The sequence below is a fragment of the Gopherus flavomarginatus genome, chromosome 1 (assembly GCF_025201925.1).
Source record: "Gopherus flavomarginatus isolate rGopFla2 chromosome 1, rGopFla2.mat.asm, whole genome shotgun sequence".
NCBI classification, from domain to species: Eukaryota; Metazoa; Chordata; order Testudines; family Testudinidae; genus Gopherus; species Gopherus flavomarginatus.
This window is the reverse complement of record NC_066617.1, coordinates 231,111,661-231,133,980: the sequence shown is the minus strand read 5'-3', so window position 1 is coordinate 231,133,980 and position 22,320 is coordinate 231,111,661. Positions and strand designations below refer to the sequence as shown.

The window sequence follows — 22,320 nt, the reverse complement described above, 5'->3', positions numbered from 1 at the left end:
CCTATCCTGACAAAGGACAGGAGTTTTTGTGGTAATGTTTATTAAATCCCACACAAGAACTGACTTCATCTGCTTGGGTGTATGCTGGACACAGCTATGTGGCGAGAGCGCATACATCTAACACTAACTAACCCATCCAGAAAAGCTGAAACTGGCTGTGTAGGTGATGCTTTGCGAACTAAGAAAAAAGCCAATTCATTTAATTATCCCTGTCACTGGAGATTTCTCTGTTGGTTTGTAACTGAGCTTTCCCTCAGAGCATGAGGCTGACAGGCATTTTATGTTTTTTTATTTAAATGAGCTGGGCTGCCATGCACTGAACACACACTCTCAATTTTTCACAGAGATTGTTAAAACAAATATCAAGGTTTTCATGAAGTGAGTTACAATCCTTTCATCTTCCCAATGTAATCTTGTTTTCACAAAACACAGGAGGAAGAAATATAGTTGTAGTGAGTTTGCAAATAGCGTATTTATTGTAGGTGCGGACTCCTTTGGGAATCTTAGACATAGTCTTCGGTCCCCCAGGGATCCACAGACCACAGGTTGAAAAATTCTGTTCTAGATTATCAAGGTGTTAATACTGGCAGACTGCAGGGTTGTGTGCCACTCAGCTCTTTCAGAAAGCTGCATAGTTATAGAATACAGCAGCATTTGATAAACTTATGTGCAGGAGTTATCAGCATACGGTGAGGAGCTAGATCTACAAATGGGACTCAGGATCACTACTGCAATGTCTAACTTTAGGTGCCCTGACACCTAGTGGAATCCACAGCCCTGAGTTAGGTGCCCAGGTTCTGTATACAATGCATGGGAGAGTTGGGCACTTAAGACTCCAAATTCACAAAATCCAGCGTGCTAAAGTGGGGAGCAGTCTAAGCTAACCAATAGAAAGGTGAGGGGAGTCGCCTAAGCCCCACCCCTCAAAAGGACTTGGGCAGCTTTCTTTGCTTGGGATTTGCAGCTGTGAGCCCCCTCCTCAAGTTAGGTGCCTAAGCCATACCAGCCCTTTTTCACAAAAAATGAGGAGGTAGGATCCCCCCACAATAGCCTAGTGGTTGGACTCTCTTCCAGGCTGTAAGAGACCTGGCTTCAAGTCCCTACTCTGCCTGATTCAGAGCAGAGAGCTGAACAACGTGTGTATTTTGTGGTGGCGTGTCTGATCTGGTAGGCATGCTGTATGGTGGCCCCTGAGCAGTCCTCTCAGATTGGGCTCTGCAGGCAAGATAGGTGGGGAAATGCCTAGTTTTAGGAGCCTGCTGGGACTTGGGCATGTAGCTGTGACACTGGCAGACATGTAAGTACCTAGGGGACTTCTCTGGTGGAAACTCAGGCAGCGATGGGAGTTCAATTGCCTACTGGGTTAGGCAGCAGCTGAGTGGGAATTTTGAGGATCGAAATTTTGGACTTAGGTGCCTAAAGTGGTAGTTAGGCACCTAAGTCCCTTTGTGGATCTAGACCTTGGTTGTTTACAGTTGAAGAAAGTGGTAGCTGTAGTAGTTCAAGGCTTAGAAAATCAGGCTTGAGGTGTCTAAAGTTGGGTACTCAAAAATTGAGACCACTTTTGAAAACGTTGGCCCTAACATTTGACGTTGTGTTGTCTTGGACAGCTGCAGAAATGGAATTAAAACTCAGATACAACTGACTGTCTATCCTGTGCTTAGACTATGTTCTGTCCCTTACAGTAAGTGTGACTATACAAATAATGTGCGCTTCTCCTATGTACTGTTATTGCAGTGTATTGATCCTAAGAAAGCCATGAAAGGAAAAGAAATCCAAACCCTTTGGAAAGATATTTCCAAGGACTCAAAATTAGAGAGGCCAGTCTCCTTACCTGTTGAATTAACCTCTCCTGTTCCCTGTAGACATACAGCACACTTTAGTAACTATATGTATAATCCCAGCAGAAAAGATAATGCCTGTAGATCTATTCAGCTGTCCAATTTTATTACTAGCGGACTATAGTGTCTACAGTGGGATTAAATAAAACAAGCCAAGGTGAAATAAAACCACAATGTGGCTTGCTTTTCTACCCAGATTGGATTTCCATGCTATTGTTTTAAAGGTTTGATCTTTTGTGGCTGACAAAAGCTTGAAATCATATTTAGCATGGGTTTTAAAACTTGGATGTGCATCTGAGTTATGAATGTATTCCAGGCAATCTAGCAATAACACTTCATGAGTTATGTATTGCTTCCAAGGCACTAAAGCACTGTTTTCAGATAATCTGCTTGTTGTGCTATAATTTTCTGTGTAGTAACGGGAAGCTTTTGAGTGAGGGCTGTGTAAACCATTTTCTGGAAAAACAAAAGATTGCCTGTTCAAGCCTATGAAAATTTGCTGAATGGTTCCCTTACAATTACTTTCTGGGTTCAGATACGAGAGCTCTAAACCTGAATTTTAACACTTCCAGTTCAGATAAGAAAATCTGAATGGACTGAAAGGCTTGGGTTTGGTCCAACTCCCATTTAATTCAATAGAAAGTCTCCATTGACTACAGTGGGAGTTGCATAGGCCCTTAATGAATCGTTTCCTCGTGATTACTTTTGAATAGTTCTTATTGTGCTGCATGCACGGTATACATGTAGATATGCATATCTCTTTTGCTTGATGTACAAAATCTTACATCCTGTGTTGCTTTCCACTGTGTCAACACAATACAATCCCTTATAACAGCCGCGGTTTTAGTTTGCATTAGCTCAGCTCCTTTGTCCATCTGCACCAAGAAAAACAGTGCAAGCAGCATGAGCTTTCTTAATATTTTGATTACACTTCCAGTTACACCAGATGGCTTAAACATGGTGGACCGAATTCCATTATCAGAAACACATACAAGTCCCTTTTCAGTCAATGGGACTTATGGATGAAAATCTGAGGGCAGATTTAGTGCTAATGGGCCAGTGTATGTCAATATTTAAGCAACAGTGGGCTATAGCTGGGTTATTATTTTGTATTTGATGTTGTTAGGCATTACTGTAACAGAGTCAGGAACCCTTGCTCCATTCTGCTAGGCACTGTCCAGACAAATAACAAAAAAGAGCTCTGTTTCTGTCTGTTCTGTTTCTGACAATCTATATAGCAGATGGAACACAGCAAGGGATAAAACAGGAAATAGGATGTAAGTGAATTGGGAGGGTGAGTTTTCTGTAAAGGGAACAAATGTTTGTGACAGTTATTAGTTATGGCCATCAATTTACTACTGGAAAATGCTTATGCCTGGATCCACAAAGGGATGGAGGCATTGCAACGCTCAGCAGCACAGCACCTAGAAAATGACAGGGACAACACTATGATCCACAAGTCTGAACTAGGTTCCCTATACAACAAATGGAGAGAGAGAGGCACCGTAGAATGTGATCCACAAAAGCCAGCATACAAAGCAAGCAGCTGCCTAAGCTAGCCAATGAGAGATTCCAAGAGAAAGGGTATGTCCTAAGCCCTGCGCCTCTCTCGGAGTGAGGTGCCTGCGTCCAGGCTGCAGGGAGGTGCCGATTTCTGCTTAGTGTTCCATAAACCAGAACCTTTCTCCTGGAGTCTGACAGTTTCAGCACCTAAGTAGTTTCTTGTAGGAATGACTTAGTTGGCTGCTTCGCACTACACAAGACAACTGTTCCACTGTGGATAAATACTTACAATAGTCTATGGGCCAAAAAGAGTGGGAGCGAGAGAGTGAGTGATTCCATAGCCTTGTGGCTAGAGCACCCACGTAGGATCCAGTCCTTCTGTGCCAATCACTCTTTCATTATTTATCCAGCAGAACAGCTTCAAAAGAAGAGACTGAGGGAGCTCCCACATCGGAATATCTTATAGTTCAGTGGTTAGAGCACTCCCCTCAGAAGTGGAAGACCCCCTTGTTCCAATTCTTTCTTTCCCCATTTCCAGAGATGGGGGGAACTGAATCTGGATCTCATGCATTCCCAGAGATGGCTCTAATCACTGGGCTAAAAGTTACAAAATGGCTACCACCTCTTCCAGCTAGATTGTGAATGGGATTCTGCCTTTTCCAGACATATTTTGAATGAGACCCAATCCAGCAGGCAGTCTTTGACCACACCTAAAGCACAGGAGTTAGGTAGATGAGCACCTATCATCCCCCAGTTCATGGATAACATAACTCTGGGGCTTAGGCAGGAGGTAGGCATCCAGACGTCTAGTGTGAGGCACCGGTGCACATGCCCAGAGGCAGAAAGATTGGTGCTGAGGGAGCTTTTACATGTGAAAACTTAAGTGCTGAGTGCGTGTAGGCGCCTACATGGTTCAGTGGGAGTTTTGTAGCTTACAGTGGAACTGTAAAACTTGGATTTAGGAACCTAAAAGTGAGACTTGTGGATGATACTACTGGGATGAGGGAGGCATAAGAACCTACCGGAAATAGAACAGAGTTTAGCAGAAAATCATAAGCATGCAATCATAAAAAATGGACTTTCATCAAACATATTGACACATCCTGAACAATGGATGGGCACCATTGTTTTAAATTGTGTTTTCTCACTGAAAAGTGACTTTTAAAATGGTATTATGGGGGCTCCATTGGTCTGCTTTTCATTGATTCCATATCAGATGTGCTTATTTTACAAGTAAAATGACTGGCTCTTTCTAAACGTGATCCTTGCAAACTCAGTCTGGGATTTTAAATTAATCTGTATTTTCTTTCTCATTTATTATCACTATTAATAAAGATTCTTCAGGATTAGTTAGGTTGTTAGCTGAACAAAAAGCTCTTTTCTCTTCTTCTTCTATTTTTTTTTCATTTTACAGTTATTTTTATATACTCTCGTATCCATTTTTAGCCATGAAAAATACAGAATCTGGGGTTTCATGGTGTGGAATGGATTGTTAATCTTCATTTGAGTGACTGTGGTGCTTGTGAAAGATACCATATGGTCAGACTAAAACAGAGTACAGGCCTCCATAAATTAGGAAAAGCAAGAACAGAGGCAATGTAAGCTTCTCCACTATGCCACCAATGCCTAAAAACTGTTCTAGAGCAGATCACTTCCAGGAGCGGAAGGCCATTTTTGTCTCCATGCTCATTCAGTTCTAGACCTCTGTGCTAAGACTGCCATAATTGCTAAAACTTCCAAATTGTATGATGTTTTTAAATATATGGATACACCACTCGCTAGGACCTGAACTGACATCACAAATCTCATTTCATAAAAGACAACAAAACAGCTGTTAAAAGACAAACTATGAAACCCTGGCTTCTTTGCAGTCAATAGAGTTTTACCATGTACTTCAGTGGGACCAGGGTTTCACGCAAGGACTTTTGATTGATAATCACAAGTAGAGAACAGGGGTACCATGTAGGCAGACAGAGAGGGGCTTCTGCCCCCCTCACCTGAGTTTCGTACAGGAGGTGTGCTCTCAGGCTGAATTCTAAACAACAGCACTACATGAATGTGGAATGTGAGTTTGCAAAGGAGAGGTGCTGCTCCCAGCTTGTGTACCTGGGGCAGGGAGTCAGTGTTTTGTTTGCAAACAGAGGCAGGATTATTAAGATAAGAAAGGGCTGGTCATTAAATTAAGGATCTGGAAGTCCTTAAATGAGCCTGTAAAACAGGAATCCCTCTGCAGCGGATGGGAGATTTTGAAGAGAGAATGCAAGGGACTCCGAAGAAATGAAGCCAAGCCCTCTACACAAGGTTGCATTCAGAAAAGGGGGAGATTTGAGAGGTGCAGGTGAAAAGAAGGTGCCAAAACTCAGGGAAGTTTAGCAGTGTATAGAGAAGTTCCCACTGTACCTGTGGTACATATGTGGTCCCATCACCATACGGTCTGAATGCCTCACAATGTCTAACCTATTTCTCCTCAAAGCTCCTCTGAGGTAGAGCAGTGCTGTTATCCCTATTGTTCAAATGGGCCACTGAGGCACAGAGAGACTAAGGCCCAGATTTTCAAAAGTATTTAGGCACCTAATGGGATTTTCAAAAGCACCTAGAAGGTTAGGTGCTTTGTAAACCCCACGAGATGTTTAGCTGCATTTTTGGGTGCCTAAAAACCTTTGAAACTTTGTTCCTAAGGCACCAGCCTGAGGTCACACAGGAAGTCCCTGGGGGAAGTAGAACCCAACCCAGGTCTCTCAAGGCTAACTCCCCACAGGTGCTGACTTTCTTCTTTCCGGGGTGAGAGGATGGTGCTCCACCCTCACTCCACCCCTTCCCTCAAGGCCCCACCCTCACTTCCAATCTCTGCTCTGCCCCCTCCCCCCCAGCACCTCTCACCTGTCACTGAACAGCTGATTGGCAGGTGACTGGTGGGTGCTGAGCACCCACTATTTTTTTTCCCCGTAGGTGCTCCAACCCCAGAGTACCCATGGAGTTGGCACCTATGTAGCTCCCTATCCACTGGACCAGCCTATCTTTCTGCTGTAGGCTGTAAAAAAAGAAGACTGATAGATGAGAGCAAAACCAAGAAGGCCAGTTTTCTGAGACCCCAGCAATCAGTTCCAAGCGATTTGGAAGGATGTCATGGTTGACACCATGAAAAGCAGCACAGAGGTAGGAAAGATGAAAAAAGAAAGAGAACAAGAGTCAGATCACAACCCCTAAGGGGTGGTGGGTCCTGCCCCAGGATGGGTTGTAGAGCAATGCCTGCTGTGCAATTTTACATTTTAACTGAAAACCATTTTATTTTGTCATTTTTTGTTCTGTGTTTGAGAAAAGGAAGGAATGAGAAAGCGTTATATATCAGATGTGTTTACGCCTCAAATTCTTAGGGTTTCAGCTGTATCCAGGTCAATTCCAGAACAAAGAACAGAAATTGCATCACAGAGTCCATAAGGTCGAAGATTATGTCATGATTTGTATTATTTGCTGGGCACCACCTATGTGCTCAGCACTGTTCAGCATATGCCAGAAAATGTAGTCCCTGAGCTAATGCATATAAGATACATAACTCTGGATAAGATGGCTCAGATATTTAAGTCTGAAATGTATAGTTATTGAGCACATGTTCATATCTCTGAGTGGAGGCACTGATGGCAACAGAAGTTTTACTTGATTAAGGACTAGAAAATTGGACCCTCCAACTTTCTTTCAAGAGGAATTGCTGCCCAGAACTCCTGTGCCTGTTTATTTTCCCTTTCTACCTGCAATGGCCCTGATATACCTCAGAAGTCTTAATGTTTTTCTCAACTTTAAAATGTGGAATGTTCTTGATGTTTGGTTTTAAATATTCTCCTGTGAGAACTGCATCTCAATCACTGTAGGGCTGTGTTTAAGAGCCTTCTGGAAAGTAACTAGCCTTTAAACAGAAGTGAAAGCAATGTTGCCAACTCTCATGATTTTTTTATGAGTCTCATAATAATTATTATTTTCCTTAAAGCCCCAGCTCCTGGAGTCAAGTGGAGATGTGATGATTTCAGCCTCCATTTTTGAAGAAAAATGAAGTTTCTAGCCCTCGTGGCTGTAGAAAAAGCTTCAAAATGTTACCCTAGTACATCCTAAAAGCTCAAAAAGTAGAAGGGAAATAAAAAGAACACCACATTGATTATTTTTACATAATCTCATGTTTTTAAAGCCAATCTCTTGATTTTTGGTGAGCCTGATAAATGATTTTTGAACATTTGGCATTGGCAATACTGTGAAAGTGACTTGAAAATGTCAGTTTCACTCTTGTTTAAAGTCAGTTTCTTGTCTATTATTTGCAGTGGGGTAAAACCCACAGAGCCCCAGGCAGTTACAATATAAACTCATGGGGCCTTGCCCTAGTAGGATGTTTCCAAAAGTTAAATGACCTATTCCAAGCTTGGTGAACTGCAAAAAAGTGATAGAAAATAATGGAGATTTTTCTACAATTGTTTCAAATGTTGCATTCAAGTTAGTAACAAAGTAAGAATATACATTAACATTTTAAACCTAACCAGTGTCCCTTAAGTGACTTGAAACAAGATGTCAGAACATGTTAGTATTAGAGCTGAGTGGGTCTAATATTTATTAAATTTTCTTTCTTTATTTAGGAATTAGATGCTGTGCTCCTGTCAGCTAATTTCTACATTATTAGAAAGTAGCCACTGGAATCACAGTTAGAGTTGCCTCCCACAACCAAAATCTGAAATGGTGCCCCTAGTAGAGAACTATTGAACCATTTGCTAAGGAATAGACTGTCCCTAGAGCTGCCATTATTTCAGTGCAATAAACTATGTCACCTCTTCAATAGTTTTGTTTTCTATTTTTAAAGTTAATTTAGGATAGATTTCATTGCTCATGACAGAAAGGATCTATAGCAATGATGTTAGCCAGGAATAGTGCAGTCACTGTTAAACAGGCACTATTAAGCTCTCCTTCCCGAAATACCAATGAAATGTAACTCTTCTCTAATCCCCTTTGCTGTATCAGTCCTGAGCCATTCCTGAACTGAAATTGCAATTCATTCAGATTGTATGGTGATTTGGTAATGTGCACAAGTGAGGAGTAAGATTTGAATTAAAGTCTCAAGAAGGATCTACTGTGCTAACTCTGCCACTGAAATGTCAAGTCACTGGAAAAGGAAGAGGAAGTGATTGACATTCCAAACACTAGCTGCTTATGTATCCACGTTTCCCAATGTAGATGTACAATTTATTAAAATCAACAAGCTTCAAATACAGATTTCAGCAACAAAAGTCCACCCCGGAATCAAACATCATAACCACAATCTGAAGCAAAGCCCCTGGACAAACAGGCTCACTATGAATTGTTGGGCAGCTGTCAGGAGTGTCTTGGTGAGTTGCACAGTTCAGCAACCTTGTGTGGAAATATATCTATTTAATAGATTTGCTGATTTACTTATCTACAGATGTATAAATATTCATACCATTCATTCCTGAAAAAAGAAAACAAAACAAAAACCCCAAAGTTTATGGCATTGTTCTGCTCACTGCTGCTGCAGATGTCCAGTCAGATTTTTTTTATAATTTCTCCTGTGAAATACTTTACTATCAACAGGACTCCTTCTTATGTTTGTTTAATATAGTAATTCACACATGTAATAAGATTAAACTTCTTTCCCCAAGGCTTAAGGCCTTTTATTTATTAATTCAGGTCACTGGAATCATGCCAATATGTTACCTTTCATGTTGTCTGGGGAACTCTTGCACTGTGACAATAGAAAACTGTAGCTACATATCTTTAAGAATTTTCAATTTTTCCCTTTATAAACCAGAGCTTAGACTCGAGTGCACATATTATATTTGGCAAAAGGAACAGAGGAATCAGTTCAGGAGAAATTTTAAAAATACATTGAACTTGAGCCTTTTTGACCTTTGGAAAAGTTGATTTTTTTAAATTGTTCGTGTTTTTCTGTTCTATTCAACTGGGAGCTCAAATATGGGAAGACAGTAATAAAAGTTGTTTTTTTGGCTTCATTACAGCAGGACACACTAGATACTTCATGGGAGTTTATTTTCTAGATCTGTGCAGAACTCAGCAGTTTCACTTCTCAAAAATTCACCTCAATATTTGTGAATACTTCAGTTCACCCTGAATTAATACCCTACCACCTGAGGGTTTTTTTACATTTCAGGAAAAAATGGACTCAGCATCTCAAAGTAAAACTCAAACTGTGTGAGTCAACATTAAAAAATAAAAAGACTCATGATTTCAATGCAAAACCTGACACTAGCATGAAATTGGCTCCAACTCAGCTTGAAAGGTTCATAAAGTATACAGCAAACCTGGTGCAGTCTGAATGTTGAGTTTATATGAAAACAGAGGCCAGGCAAATTTTCTGGAATTTTGTTGTGAACATTTTGCCTAGGAGTCCGGACTTTTTCCCCACTAATGTACCTGAGTTTTCTGTCCAATTTATAAATAGTAGAGGATGGTCTAAGGTTTGTTTTATAGATGGTCCAAAACCTAGCAGCAATAGGATTCTTTTTAGTTGATAATATTTGGGCCTTATTCTAAGACCTTCCTACAGACCCAGCCCAGAGGAATGCTCTAGCAGATGTGATGCAGAGTTTTCTCCTCCTGTCTCTCCCCAAGATGCATGCAGAGCCTCAGAGCCCTGCCATATCGGAGCAAGGCTTCAACCCTGTCTGTGGTGGAAGGAGAAGGGCCAGCGGAGCAGTGCTCTGATGAGAAAACTAAGGGTCTCTGGAGACACTGGGAGACAAGAGACCAGGAATCTATAAGGGTACGTGTCTACCCAAAATCTGGTGGAGTGTTGGAACAAGTGCGGTCTGACCGAGCGGTCACGCTCAGTAAGGCAGAGTAATTGATTTTGTTTAAAGCCTCATCTATGATTTCTTTGTCCTGGCAGAGAATAGGATCTGAGACACATAGAACTCAGGCAGTCATCCCGCATATGAGCTCATTAGTGGCTTCTCTGTGATTCTCTGTCTAATATGTACAATGGGTACAGAACAGTTCAAAGTCTGAACAGTAGCATAGGTCAGTCTTATTCATATTTACAACTGAATCAGCAATCCAGGCTTTTTCCTCTCTGCAAATTGACAACTTGGAGTGCTTGGCACTGACCGTGGTTCTTGACTAGCATGCAATTTTATGTGATTGAGTCTTCAAAAGGCATGTTCTCCTTTCGCAATGTTAGCCTTTATTGCAGCCCATGAAACATCTCTTGCTTTTTAATCCTCTGGGAACTTCTTTAGGCGTTTTTCAACTGAAAAATGTCAGTATCACACAATAATTAGGGATATTGAATTTGAGAGCAAACTATGGTAGCAGCAGTAGATTTGTTACTGAGAGCTGAATGGTGCCGTACAATGCACACCTCAAGCTGCCATTGAGTTGAAAGTGTTTGTGTGCTTGTGTATGTATGTATATAATGGCAGGATCAGGCCCTTAGAGAATGTGTGTTTGTGTGTGTGTGAGAGAGAGAGAGAGAGAGATGACAGGATCAGGCCCTTAGTCTCACTGCATGGATAGCAGAGAGCACATTGTATTAAGAGCTTCAGTTAGGCCCTGCTTCAGAAGGGTACTTAAGCTCATGGCTAACTGTCAGGATTACCACTGAAGTTCTATTTGAAGTGAATGAAACTACTGTGACCCAGGAATCCCTTAGTGCCAACTGGCAAAGGGCACAGAGGGGAGGCACATGGGTTACTGTTATACCCTTGGGGGCAGCGGGTTTAGGAAGAAATTACGTGAGGCCAGACAGCAGACAGCTAACAAAACTACCATTTATTTACACACACAGAGCTCACCTAACCGGCCGAAGCAGGCTAGGCTATCCCCTAATAATCTAACTCGGTTGCCATGGGAGCAAAAACCATGATAACCAAATACACAACAGTTACAGGAATCTTTGCTGCCCTACCCCTGAGCCCTCTTCTGCACCCCAAACCCCTCATCCCTGGCCCCACCCCAGAGCACTCACCCCCCCTGCCAGAGCCCTCATCCCCCACACGCCAACCCTCTGCCCCAGCCCTGAGCTCCCTCCTACACTCCAAACCCCTCAGCCCCACCCCTGCCACACATCACTACCATATTGGTGCACATAACAAAAATCATTCCACACATGGATGTAAAAAATTAGAGGGAACATTGATCTCTACCAGGCTTGGTTGAAAATGCTGGAGAGACCTTTGGGGGAGAAACTTCTTTAGACAGGAGGTTAACCTAACCTGTTAATTAGGTTTAGTCTCTAGAAAGAAAACAGGTTATGATTTTATTTTACAATAAACCTGGTGATCCTGAGTGTATTGTGACTTTGGGAACAGCTGACCTGGTAATTAGGTGAGTGTCCAGTCGATAAGGGGCGGAGTGCTGCAGGGAATGCTCTGAGGACTCAGAGGTTGGTGTGTGCCTATTGCTACCTGTACAGAGAAGGCAAGGCCTGTGGAGGCTGGTAGGCAGTGCTTGTGCTGCCAGAGAGCTGATCCACAGCAGGCACAGAGAAGACTGCTCCATGCTAATCATGGATCAGGCACTCTCTTTCAACTACATCCCCCAAAATATATGGCATTAGTAGCCACGGAAGCAAATATGTTGATTCCTGTACTTCTACCCATCCATTGGTCTGATCCAATGTCTTCTCACTGATTTCAGCGGAAAGCCTTCCATTGGCTCAATTGTGCATGAAGTTAGGGACAAAAGAAACCCCACTGTGGTTTTCAGTATTATTTCTGGACATTCAATGTTGTATAAAAGTGCTTTTGGACAATATATCACTGGCTGCACAGCAGTCAATGTGGATATGTCTGTAGATATTTTTGGGTAGAGACCATTTTGAACCTAGTACTCAACTCTGAAGAATGTTTACCTGTTGAACAGGTAACCCAACAAACAGGATGCTATAATGCTGAGTGACAATGAAAGATTTAGAAAAAGCCTTCAAGAAACTTCACTGAATTTGTCTTTTGGGGGTAGAAATGGCATCCAAATGGCTACCAGTTATGCCACAAGAGATTGGCCTTTATTACAAAATGAGTATTATTGTGATCGGACGATGTGATGCTGATCATAGCTAATCTGCCTGTGCAGAAGAGGGAAAATCTTGATTCACCTGGTGTCAGCTTAACTTGATTCTTCACAACTGTCTGCAAACACGATAAAATGTCCTGGTGATGATGACAAAGCCTGAGGGGATGAGTTTTGCTTGCAGGGGAGTAGCATGAGCTCTGCAGTATGTGCCATTCAGTACAATCATTAATAATACACATCACAAGGGACTGCAGATGCCAGCCTCGCGGTTAGTTGGAAAAAAGTTGATATATTTGCTACTGACAGAAGGAGGAAAAGATAAATTCATAGACTAGCAGGTGGACATAAGAAAAATCCCTACCATGCCTAAAATACCATTTGACCCATCATATAAAAATGCTTAAGTAGAAGAGCAGAACTAATTGCCATTGAAGTCACAGATATCCTGAGGCAGCTCTTGAGATGGAGACAAGAGGTTTTTTAATTAATTATAAACCGCATGATTGATTAAACATCCTCAGCAGAAATCTCTAAAGAGAAGTGGAGGGGGAAAGTGGGGGTGGGGGAAGAGCTGATTCAAGCTCAAAAGCAAATGAGAAGTCATGCTATTTCATTCTCTAAAAACTTTGTGCTCCCAGACCACATAAATATCTTAACATACTCTGCATAATATCGCCAATGGTGTAGCCCTAGCACAATGCACCAATTAACTACTACAGTCCTGACATATAACAGTATGAATACAGGTTTGTATTACCTCATGTATAGAATAGCTTCCTATATAGAACAATTCTTCTTTGAGTGCTTGCATTTGTACATGACACCTAGGGGCAGCTCCAGACACCAGCATGCCAAGTGTGTGCCTGGGGCGGCAAGCCACGGGGGGCACTCTGCTGGTTGCTGCAAGGGAGGCAGGCAGGTTGCCTTCAGCAACATGCCTGCGAAGGGTCCGCTGGTCCCTCAGCTTCAGTGGACCTCCCACAGGCGTGCCGCCAAATCCGCGGGACTGGGGACCTCCTGCAGGCAAGCCGCCGAAGGCAGCCTGCCTGCCATGCTTGGGGCGGCAAAATACCTAGAGTCGCCCCAATGACACTGTACGTGTATGCATGTCATACATAGTGTGCTGTAGAGTTTTCCCCAGTGACACACATGGGGGTGGCCCCATCCACTGGCAAGCTCCTTGTGCTCTGAAGTGAGGGTATAAAGGGCAGAATCACCCTGCTCTTCCTTCTATTCCTCCTTACCATCTGTGGTCAGAGCACTGGGGTTCCTCGCAAACAAAGTTCTCTTCCATGTAGTGGGTTTTTTTCCCCATTGTTTGACATTAAAAAAAATGTTGCTTCTTTAATTTTAATTTTTTTAATTCTACTTTTTTTTTTCTGTCAGGAGGGCCTCCGGGCCCCTCCCAGTACTGAGGGAGCCTGTGCCAAGGTCCCTGGGGCCTAAACCTTGTGTGAGCTGCAGAAAGGCTATGCCTATTTAGTGACCCTCATTCACGCTACTGCAAGTGCTTGAGTGACGCTCACTTTGGAGAGATTCTCCATTGTCATGGTTTTAATATCAGGTCAAAAAAACAGAGAGGACCATCTCATTATATACTTATGGAGGTCACCCTTAGACCAGCATCAGAACCCTTCAGTCACTGAAAGGTTATTCCTTGGAGATTCCTTCCCATCTTGCTTCCCCAGCCCTGCTAGCAGACCACAGCCAGAGGAGATCCCCACCACCAGGACCATCTTCTTTGAGTCCCACAACTCTGGAAGAGCCCCAGACTCAGAAGCTTAGGAAGAAATTGGTATCCAGTTCTTCAAAGTCCAGAAAATGGGACTCCTCTATAGAAGGTTGATCCAGTACCTGTGCACCCTTCAGCTTTGCACTTTCCAGTTCCAACTCACATGGACAGACCTGAGTCATCAACTCCAGTGTCTTCTCAGGGACTGTTGAGACTGGCTACCACATCATTTGCAATGGCTCCATCATCCCTTATTCCAGCAGGTCAGTAGCCCATGTCTATTCCAATACCAGTGGCCTGTGTTGCAACCAGAGGCTTGTTGTGCCTGTCAGTACCACCTTCACCCTTGCTCTAGGCCCAGGATCCTTGTCAGGGCTCAGTGCAGCCATCAGTACCAGAGTACTCTAGTTAGGCACCACCGCCCTTAGGCCCAGTACTTACTCAATTCTCTGGTTCAGTACCAGTTCCTCTACACTGCATGCTGCTGGTAGCTGGGAAGCTGTCTATGCTTCCTCTGGTACCGCATGCTTGACTCAGATCCAGATGAATCATCAAGAATCCCATCCTGGCTGTGCAACACCCTGGCTATTAGATTCCTCAGATTCCTCACTGGAATTTGAGGTAGACTAGGATATCCTTGTACTGACAGTCCAGAGCTCAGTCCCGTTCCCATACTCACCACTGGGATTCTGAGAGGCTTCAGCCAGGGATTGGGACATTCGGTCAGGCATGCTTGGAGCCCAGTGCCATACGAGCCCCCTCAATGGCTTCACTGGTTTCCCTCAAGGATGCTTCCTGCAGCTAGATCTACTTCACCACTCCCCATACAAATAGCTCCCTCTTGAAAGTTCTTTCTCCAGCCGACACCAACAAACCAGTCATGGTCAGTACTGATCAGCCTTTGGACTTTCAAAACTCAGGACTCGCCGGAACTGGTTCTGGAGCTGCAATCTGCCCTGGTACCACATAAGCAATCTTGGAAATTGTCAAGCTTTACCTTCCTGGCAGGCATCATCCTCATCTGCTGATGAGGCCCTGGTACAGGAGGCATTCTCCCTGGTACTAGATTACTTTAAGGTACACCAGGAGCTCCTGGGCAATCTCCCTGGAGATTCAGCTGGAGACTGTGGAAGAGAATACTCACAAACTTTTTGATATTCTCCATCCCACAACAGCAGGGAAGGTTGTCCCTGTCCATAAGCATCACAATTGAGCAAAACAATTAGGCAAATACCTTCCTCCATTCTGCTGGTGGCCAAAAAGAATGGCACATAAATATCAAATTCCATTCTGACAATTCAGGTACAGGCCACTGTCTGTTAGACGTTCTGTCTTCTCAATATCCTGGGCCTGAAACTGAGCAATCTTTAGTGCATGTTCAGAGGATAGAGCTCATCAGGTCAATTCTGGATTTGACCTTGGCCAGCGCTTTCCTGCCTCTTTCCAGATTTCACACTATATCGGATCTCTGTGCATCCCTCAAGAACCGTCCTCAGACCAATGTGAAGAATTCTCCCACACTGAGGTCATGTGGTAGCATGTCACCCCACACACCAGGCTGTACATCAGAGCTTTGCAGGTATGGCTCAAGTAGGTTTATCACCCTCATATTCATCATCAAGATGTGCTAGTGTGCATCCTGGATAGCATACTATCATCTCTGACCTGGTGGATGAGTCAAGACAATTTGTGCAGGGGAGTTCCATTCTCTCATTCTCCACCCTCTCCCTACCATGACTGGTAATTGATGTCTCAGCTATGGGTTGGGAAGTACATCTGGGCAACCTCTGAGCCCAGAGTTTGTGGACTGTCCATGAGGCCAGGTTACACATAGAAGTCCTCAAATTGAGCACAATATTCTGTACATTCAGCAGCTCCTGCCTCACATTTGGGACAAAACTATCCAGGTGCTGAATGCCACTACCACAGTCAGACAGCCTTGTCTGGAGGCAGCCAAGTTGTGGAACCGGTGCATTCAGAGCTTGGTTAGTCTCTAGGCAACACACTGCCAGGGGTTCAAAATAGCCTGGTGGATTGTCTGAGCAGGTCCTTCATTTTGGACAATGAATGGTCCCTCAACACAAATGTTCTAGCATTGTATTCAGGGTAGGGGGTTTCCCATCTGTAGATCTGGTTGCAGCCTGACAGAACAGAAAGTATCCCCACCTCTGTTCCAGGGCTGGACACACCTCAGAGTCAATGTCAGACACTTTCCTATTTCCATGGAACAAAGAGCTCCCTGATTCTCAAACTCAAGCACGATCAGGGCAAGACGATCCTTATAGCTCCAGCCTGGCTGAAACAGATGTGGTAGACAGAGTTCTCCAAATTGTCCACTCATGACCCTTTATTGTTACCAATAGCCAGAGATCTCCTGACACAGAATCATGGCCAGGTGCTACACATTATGGCATGGTTCATCAGTGACTGAACATAGAGGAGTCACATTGCTCAGTAGCAGGTCATAAAGTGCTCCTTAATAGCAGAAAGCCATCCACAAGAGCTACTTACTTGAGTAAATGGAAGTGTATTTCCATCTGGGCTATCTCCCACAATTCTGGACCATTTTTTGTACCTTTAAGAGTCAGATATAGCCCTTAGCTCCATCAGGGCACATCTGTCAGCTATCTTGGCATTTCACTCTTGCACAGATGATTAGACTGTTTTCACTTGCCCAATCACTACCAGGTTCCTTTAGTGTCTTGATAGATTGTAGAGACCCAACACCTTCTTGGAATTTAAATCTGCAGTTGCCTGTAATTATTGACCAACTTTGTGAGCTCTTAGCATCATGCTCATTTAGAATCTGTCAGCACAGGTAGCCTTCTTAGAGGCCATTACCTCCATCACAAGGAGGAGAGAACAGAATGCATGGTTACAGATCCACCCTCCACAGTCTTCTACAAAGACAAGGTTCAGCTGAGAAAATATCCCAGGTTCTTCTCAAAGGCCAATTTCTATTTGAATAGGTTTATTCACCTGCCAGTTTCCTTCCTGAACCATATACACATAAAGACAAGCAGAGGCTCCATACTTTGGACATTGAGCAAACATTGGCTTTTTACCTAGATAGAACAAAGCCTTTTGGTGTCTCTCCCCAGCTTTGCCTCTTTTACTGAATATATGAGAGACCACCCCATTACAACTCAGACACTCAAAATGGATCACCAGCTGCATTACAATGTGCTATAGTGGAGCAATGCCTCTTGAGAAACGCACAGAGTACTCAACAAGAGCTCATTCGAACTCAGCAGCATTTGTGGCACAATCCCAGTTATGGGCATCTGTAGACAGCGACATGGTCTTCGAATCATACACTCACCAAACACTGCAAAGAATCCTGTGGCACCTTATAGACTAACAGATGTTTTGGAGCAATGCTCCAAAACGTCTGTTAGTCTATAAGGTGCCACAGGATTCTTTGCTGCTTTTACAGATCCAGACTAACACGGCTACCCCTCTGATACTTGTCACCAAACACTGTATGCTGCATCATAGGAGCATGCCAATGTTGGGACGCAGTGCTTCTTCTGATGAGACTTCTTGCCCTGTCTCTTGCGGTAATATCTTGGGAGTCACCTAAAGTATAACAGGCATATGCAAGCACTTGAAGAAAAAAATGGTTACTCATCTTCTCATAATTGTTGTTCTTCAGGATGTTTGTAGGCATGTGTCCATTACATGACCCACCCTCCCTTCCTGATGCATCAGAGCCTACTATCGGTTCCAGTGTGAAGGAACTGAAGGGGGCAAGGGGAAACTCCACCCTTTATATTCTTGCTTCAGAGTATGAGGAGTCCAGTAGTGGGCAGAGCCACCCATATGGGTACCACTAAGAAAAACTCCCCAGCACCGGTGCATGTGATACACAGACACCTGAAGTGTAATGGACATATACAACACACCTCGAAGAACAGTTATGAGAAAGTGAGCTGCCATTTATGTTTTATTCTATGATGACCACTTAGCCCCTAACTCCATAAGGATTCATTTTCCATATAATCTTTTAAAAGGGGATTGGGCAAATAAAAGAATCTAGATTTTAAGTATAGAATGGGATATAAATTCCATTATCATGAGTCTGATTAATAGAATAATACTGTATAAAACCTATAGATATTATTTCCTAAATGCCATCTCTTACTTCTAATTTATACTTTAAATATATTTATGAACTGTGAATTTTTAAATGCACCTATTTCAATCTGGAGTTCTTTTTATAGGTGGCTATTTTGTTATATGGGTTTTTCATTCTACATACGAGCTTCAAATATATTTTGCTTGTGTGCTGAACTGGAAATTCAAACTTTTAAAAAATTTGAAATTCTGGAAGGAAAAAGTGTACGGAAACACAAAATCTGTTATGCATATTTACATAATGTAGCATACAATTTCTTTCTTCATAACTTGTCTTCTATAAATCACCACGTGCTATTTAATCTGGATACAATTAATTATGGACAAATTGAAATTGTGTCCTAGTCCACACATAAGTAATTAAAATAGGTAGAATGTCTGTTACAATTTTGAAAGCACAAGGTCTGAGTTTCAGAAGTGCTGTGTGCCATCAACTCCAAAAGAAGTCACCAGCAGCTTTTACAAACGCTTTAAACAACATCTGGTCTAGTTTCCTTGAACAATACTGAATTAAGTTTTATACTTGTAGTAGTAGCATCATGGTGTTTATGCTTTAAAAGTACACTCATTTCTTTTACTTCCTCTTAATGCCATTTGTACACATACATGGATTTGAGAATATCTCTGCACATGTTCAAAATCAATACACCTGAAATTGAATTAACTGGTGACAAATTGAGCTGATTGCAAAATTTCAGAAATGTTAAAAATTTCAACCAGCACCAGTTGAAAACTGTTGTTGGGATTTTACAAAATGAAAAGGGAAATCAGTGAAAGATTGGACAAAGATAAATTTGACCCAGTATGACTATTGTTCAACGTCATAGTTAGTAATAGTTCTTTCTCTTTGCTCTTAGGTATAAAGCGATAGTGAGGCCAATGGATATCCAAGCCCCCCATGCGCTGATGAAGATTTGTATGAAAGCTGCTATGATCTGGATTTTATCCATGCTGCTTGCCATACCTGAAGTTGTGTTTTCTGACTTGCATCCTTTCTATGACAGAGACACTAACAAAACATTCATCAGCTGTGCCCCTTACCCGCATTCTGATGGGCTACATCCAAAAATTCATTCAATGGCATCATTTCTGATCTTTTACATCATTCCTCTATCGGTAATTTCAGTGTATTACTATTTCATTGCTAAAAATTTGATCCGGAGTGCTTACAACATACCTGTGGAAGGAAACATACATGTTCAGAAACAGGTATGAATTTATTTTTATTTGAAAGTACATTACCCTCGTGGGCACTGGAATGACATGAAGTTTGTACCATGGATAGAGAAACTTACACTTGGAGAGTATGGAACTCTGTTTCCATTTAGTGACTGGAAATGTGGGAATCCTCTACTGCTTCCAGCTAAGGTATCCACTTAAGGTATGTTTATACTGGAGATGGCCTAATTTCCAGCTCAGGTAGACATGCCCTTCATAGCTTTGATCAAGATAGAGTACTAAAAATAACAGCATCTATGGGGGCACAAACAGTGAGCTGGGCTAGCTGCCCCGAGAACAATCCTGTCTGAGACCCTTGGCATGTACTTGGGGGACTAGTTGCTTGCACCAGTGTGGCTCCACTCCTATTTTTAGCACACTAGGTTGATCAGAACTAGCACAGGTATGTCTTCTCGAGCTGGAAATACCCTTCCTGCTCCAGTATGCTGCTACCCTTAGATCTTGTCTCAATGAGAAAGTTACACTTCTTTAACTTGAATTGCTTTTAAACTGTTTTAAATTAGTACAACCCCCTGTGTGAACTTTCCTATTTCAGTTTACATGTGGATTATTTAAGTTTCCCTTAAACTGATTCCTACTTGATTTCAAGTAAACTAACATAAGCCATGATTAAACTGAAATTTGTGTCAATACAGAGTTTTGCACTAGTTTCAATAAATCAGTTTAAATTCTCATCTTAAATTGAGCTGGTGCAACTTTCTCGTGTAGGGAAGCCCTTGCTACTTTAGATCAATCAGTAGAGGTCCATGTTTTTATGTTTTAGGCTCTAAGTCTGCTGTTAGCCTGAGTGCGGTCATTGTACAATGACTTCACCCTCTGTCAGTAACATATTTGAACTGAATTTCTTGAACCTTTAGAAATTTTCTCATCACTAGGTCTCAGGTAGCACCACATGGGTGGAAAGATGTGCTTTCAGCATATTAAAAAGGACTTATCTTACATTACTTTTGAATGTTTATAAGTCTCTCTCCCACCACTCCCACCTTTCTGCCTGTTTGATAACTGATTTGATTACCCACTAAAGTGTACTAGAAGTATAAGGAGTCACTTCTCGTCTGTCCTTTCCCCAAAGGTTTGTATACAGCATTATAAAGATAGCAAAAAGTACGTCTGCTCCAGCACAGTCAGTCAATGATTTCGCTCCTGCAGTGCATTCAATAGTGATAGGTCTCTGTTTTAGATAAGTGATATTGATTTCTTTATTGCATTGTTTCCTTTCTTCATAGTGCAGATGTGGGCCACAATAGCTTCAGTATCAAATTAAAGATACATTAAAATATATATATGTACAGCTCACTCATGGAGAGACTTATCCCACAGAGTTTAATTTACAGTTAGATCTTTGGGGACATTTGACTGTCATCTGGTACATGTCAATCTTTTCTGAATTCAATAGCTAATTTTCAGCTTATACAATTAAAAGAACACAAAATAAAGTCATGACGTGCTATGCCAATGTTCTGTTGCCTGCTTCGTGCTTGCTTCTATCATGGGACAAGATCTGCTTTTTGTGACCAGCTTAATTCTCAAGGCACTTATAGTGTTTTGGGATTTGACTTTCTGACTCAAATCTTCCATGTGAGTAATGAGAATATAGCATTTGCCACATTGGATCAGAGCACAAAAAGTCTCAAATCTTGCCTCATGCAGTGGAAACAGTACATAATAATTGTTCAGTGCTATACATAAGGGGTGTGAAAAGTAGTGGCTGATCATACTTTGATACACTTCATAAACATTTATACCTCAAATGAGACCTATCTAACTCTCCTTCAATTTTACGAGGATGAGAGCTGGGATTCTGAATATGACTACTTAGCAAAAGCTGTGCACGGGCTAGTCTATACCAGTGTTTCTCAACCAGGGGTATGTATATCCTTGGGCAGTGAAGGGCAAACTACAGCCCGCAGGCCAGATCTGGCCCATCGGGGTTTTCAATCTGGCCCATCGGATTACCAGCCCCGTGGCGCAGCAGGGCTAAGGCAGGTTCCCTGCCTGCCCTGGCCCTGCGCTGCTCCTGGAAGTGGCCAGCACCACGTCCCTGTGCAGGGTGGGGGGAGCAGAGGGCTCCATGCGCTGCCTTCTCCTGCAGGCACTGTCCCCTGCAGCTCCCATTGGCTGGAAACGGGGAACCACAGCCAATGGGAGCTTTGGTGGTCATACCTGCAGGCAAGGGCAGTGCACAGCAGAGCGCCTGCCGCACCCCACCCCCAGGAGCCAATGTTGGACATACTGGCTACTTCCAGGAGTGGTGCAGGGCCAGAGCAGGCAGGGAGCCTGCCTTAGCCCCACTGCGCCCCATTGCCACCATGGAGCCGCTTGAGGTGAGCGGCACTGGGCCGGAGCCAGCACCCCGAACTCCTCCTTCACCCTGCACCCTCCACCCCGCACCCCAACCCCCTGCCCTGAGCCCCTGCTGCACCCCTCCTGCACCCCAACCCCCTGCCTTGAACCACCTCCCACACTCTGCACACCCTCTTACACCCCAACCCCCTGCTCTGAGCCTCCGCCACACCCTGTACTCTGCATCCCTCCTATACCCCAACTCCTTGCCCTGAGCCCTCTCCTGCAACCCGCACCCCTCCTGCACCCCAACCCCTTGCCCTGAGCCCCTTCCTGCACATCACACCCTCCTGCCCCACAACCTGCACTCCCTCCCACACCCCAACCCCCTGCCCCAGCCCTACATTGATGACCCTGCCTACAATTTCCCCACCCAGATGTGGCCCTAGGGCCAAAAAGTTTGCCCTCCCCTGCCCTTGGGGGTACGCATTGGTCTTCCAGGTGGTACATCAACTCATCTAGATATTTGTCTAGTTTTAGAACAGGCTACATAAAAAGCACTGG

The 22,320-nt window shown here is 43.2% G+C and overlaps 1 protein-coding gene and 1 long non-coding RNA gene across 2 annotated transcripts in view; one reads left to right on the top strand and one right to left on the bottom strand.

Annotated features, from left to right (window-relative positions):
- Positions 1-22,320, bottom strand: part of LOC127056789 (uncharacterized) — a 48,693-nt gene that overhangs the window by 11,383 nt on the left and 14,990 nt on the right. The window lies entirely within an intron of this gene.
- The window catches only part of GRPR (gastrin releasing peptide receptor), a 32,498-nt gene that overhangs the window by 7,613 nt on the left and 2,565 nt on the right, over positions 1-22,320 (top strand). Inside the window, exon 2 of the mRNA XM_050964286.1 lies at positions 19,092-19,443. Coding sequence (XP_050820243.1) covers positions 19,092-19,443 — 352 coding nt within the window. The remainder of the gene's footprint in view (positions 1-19,091; positions 19,444-22,320) is intronic.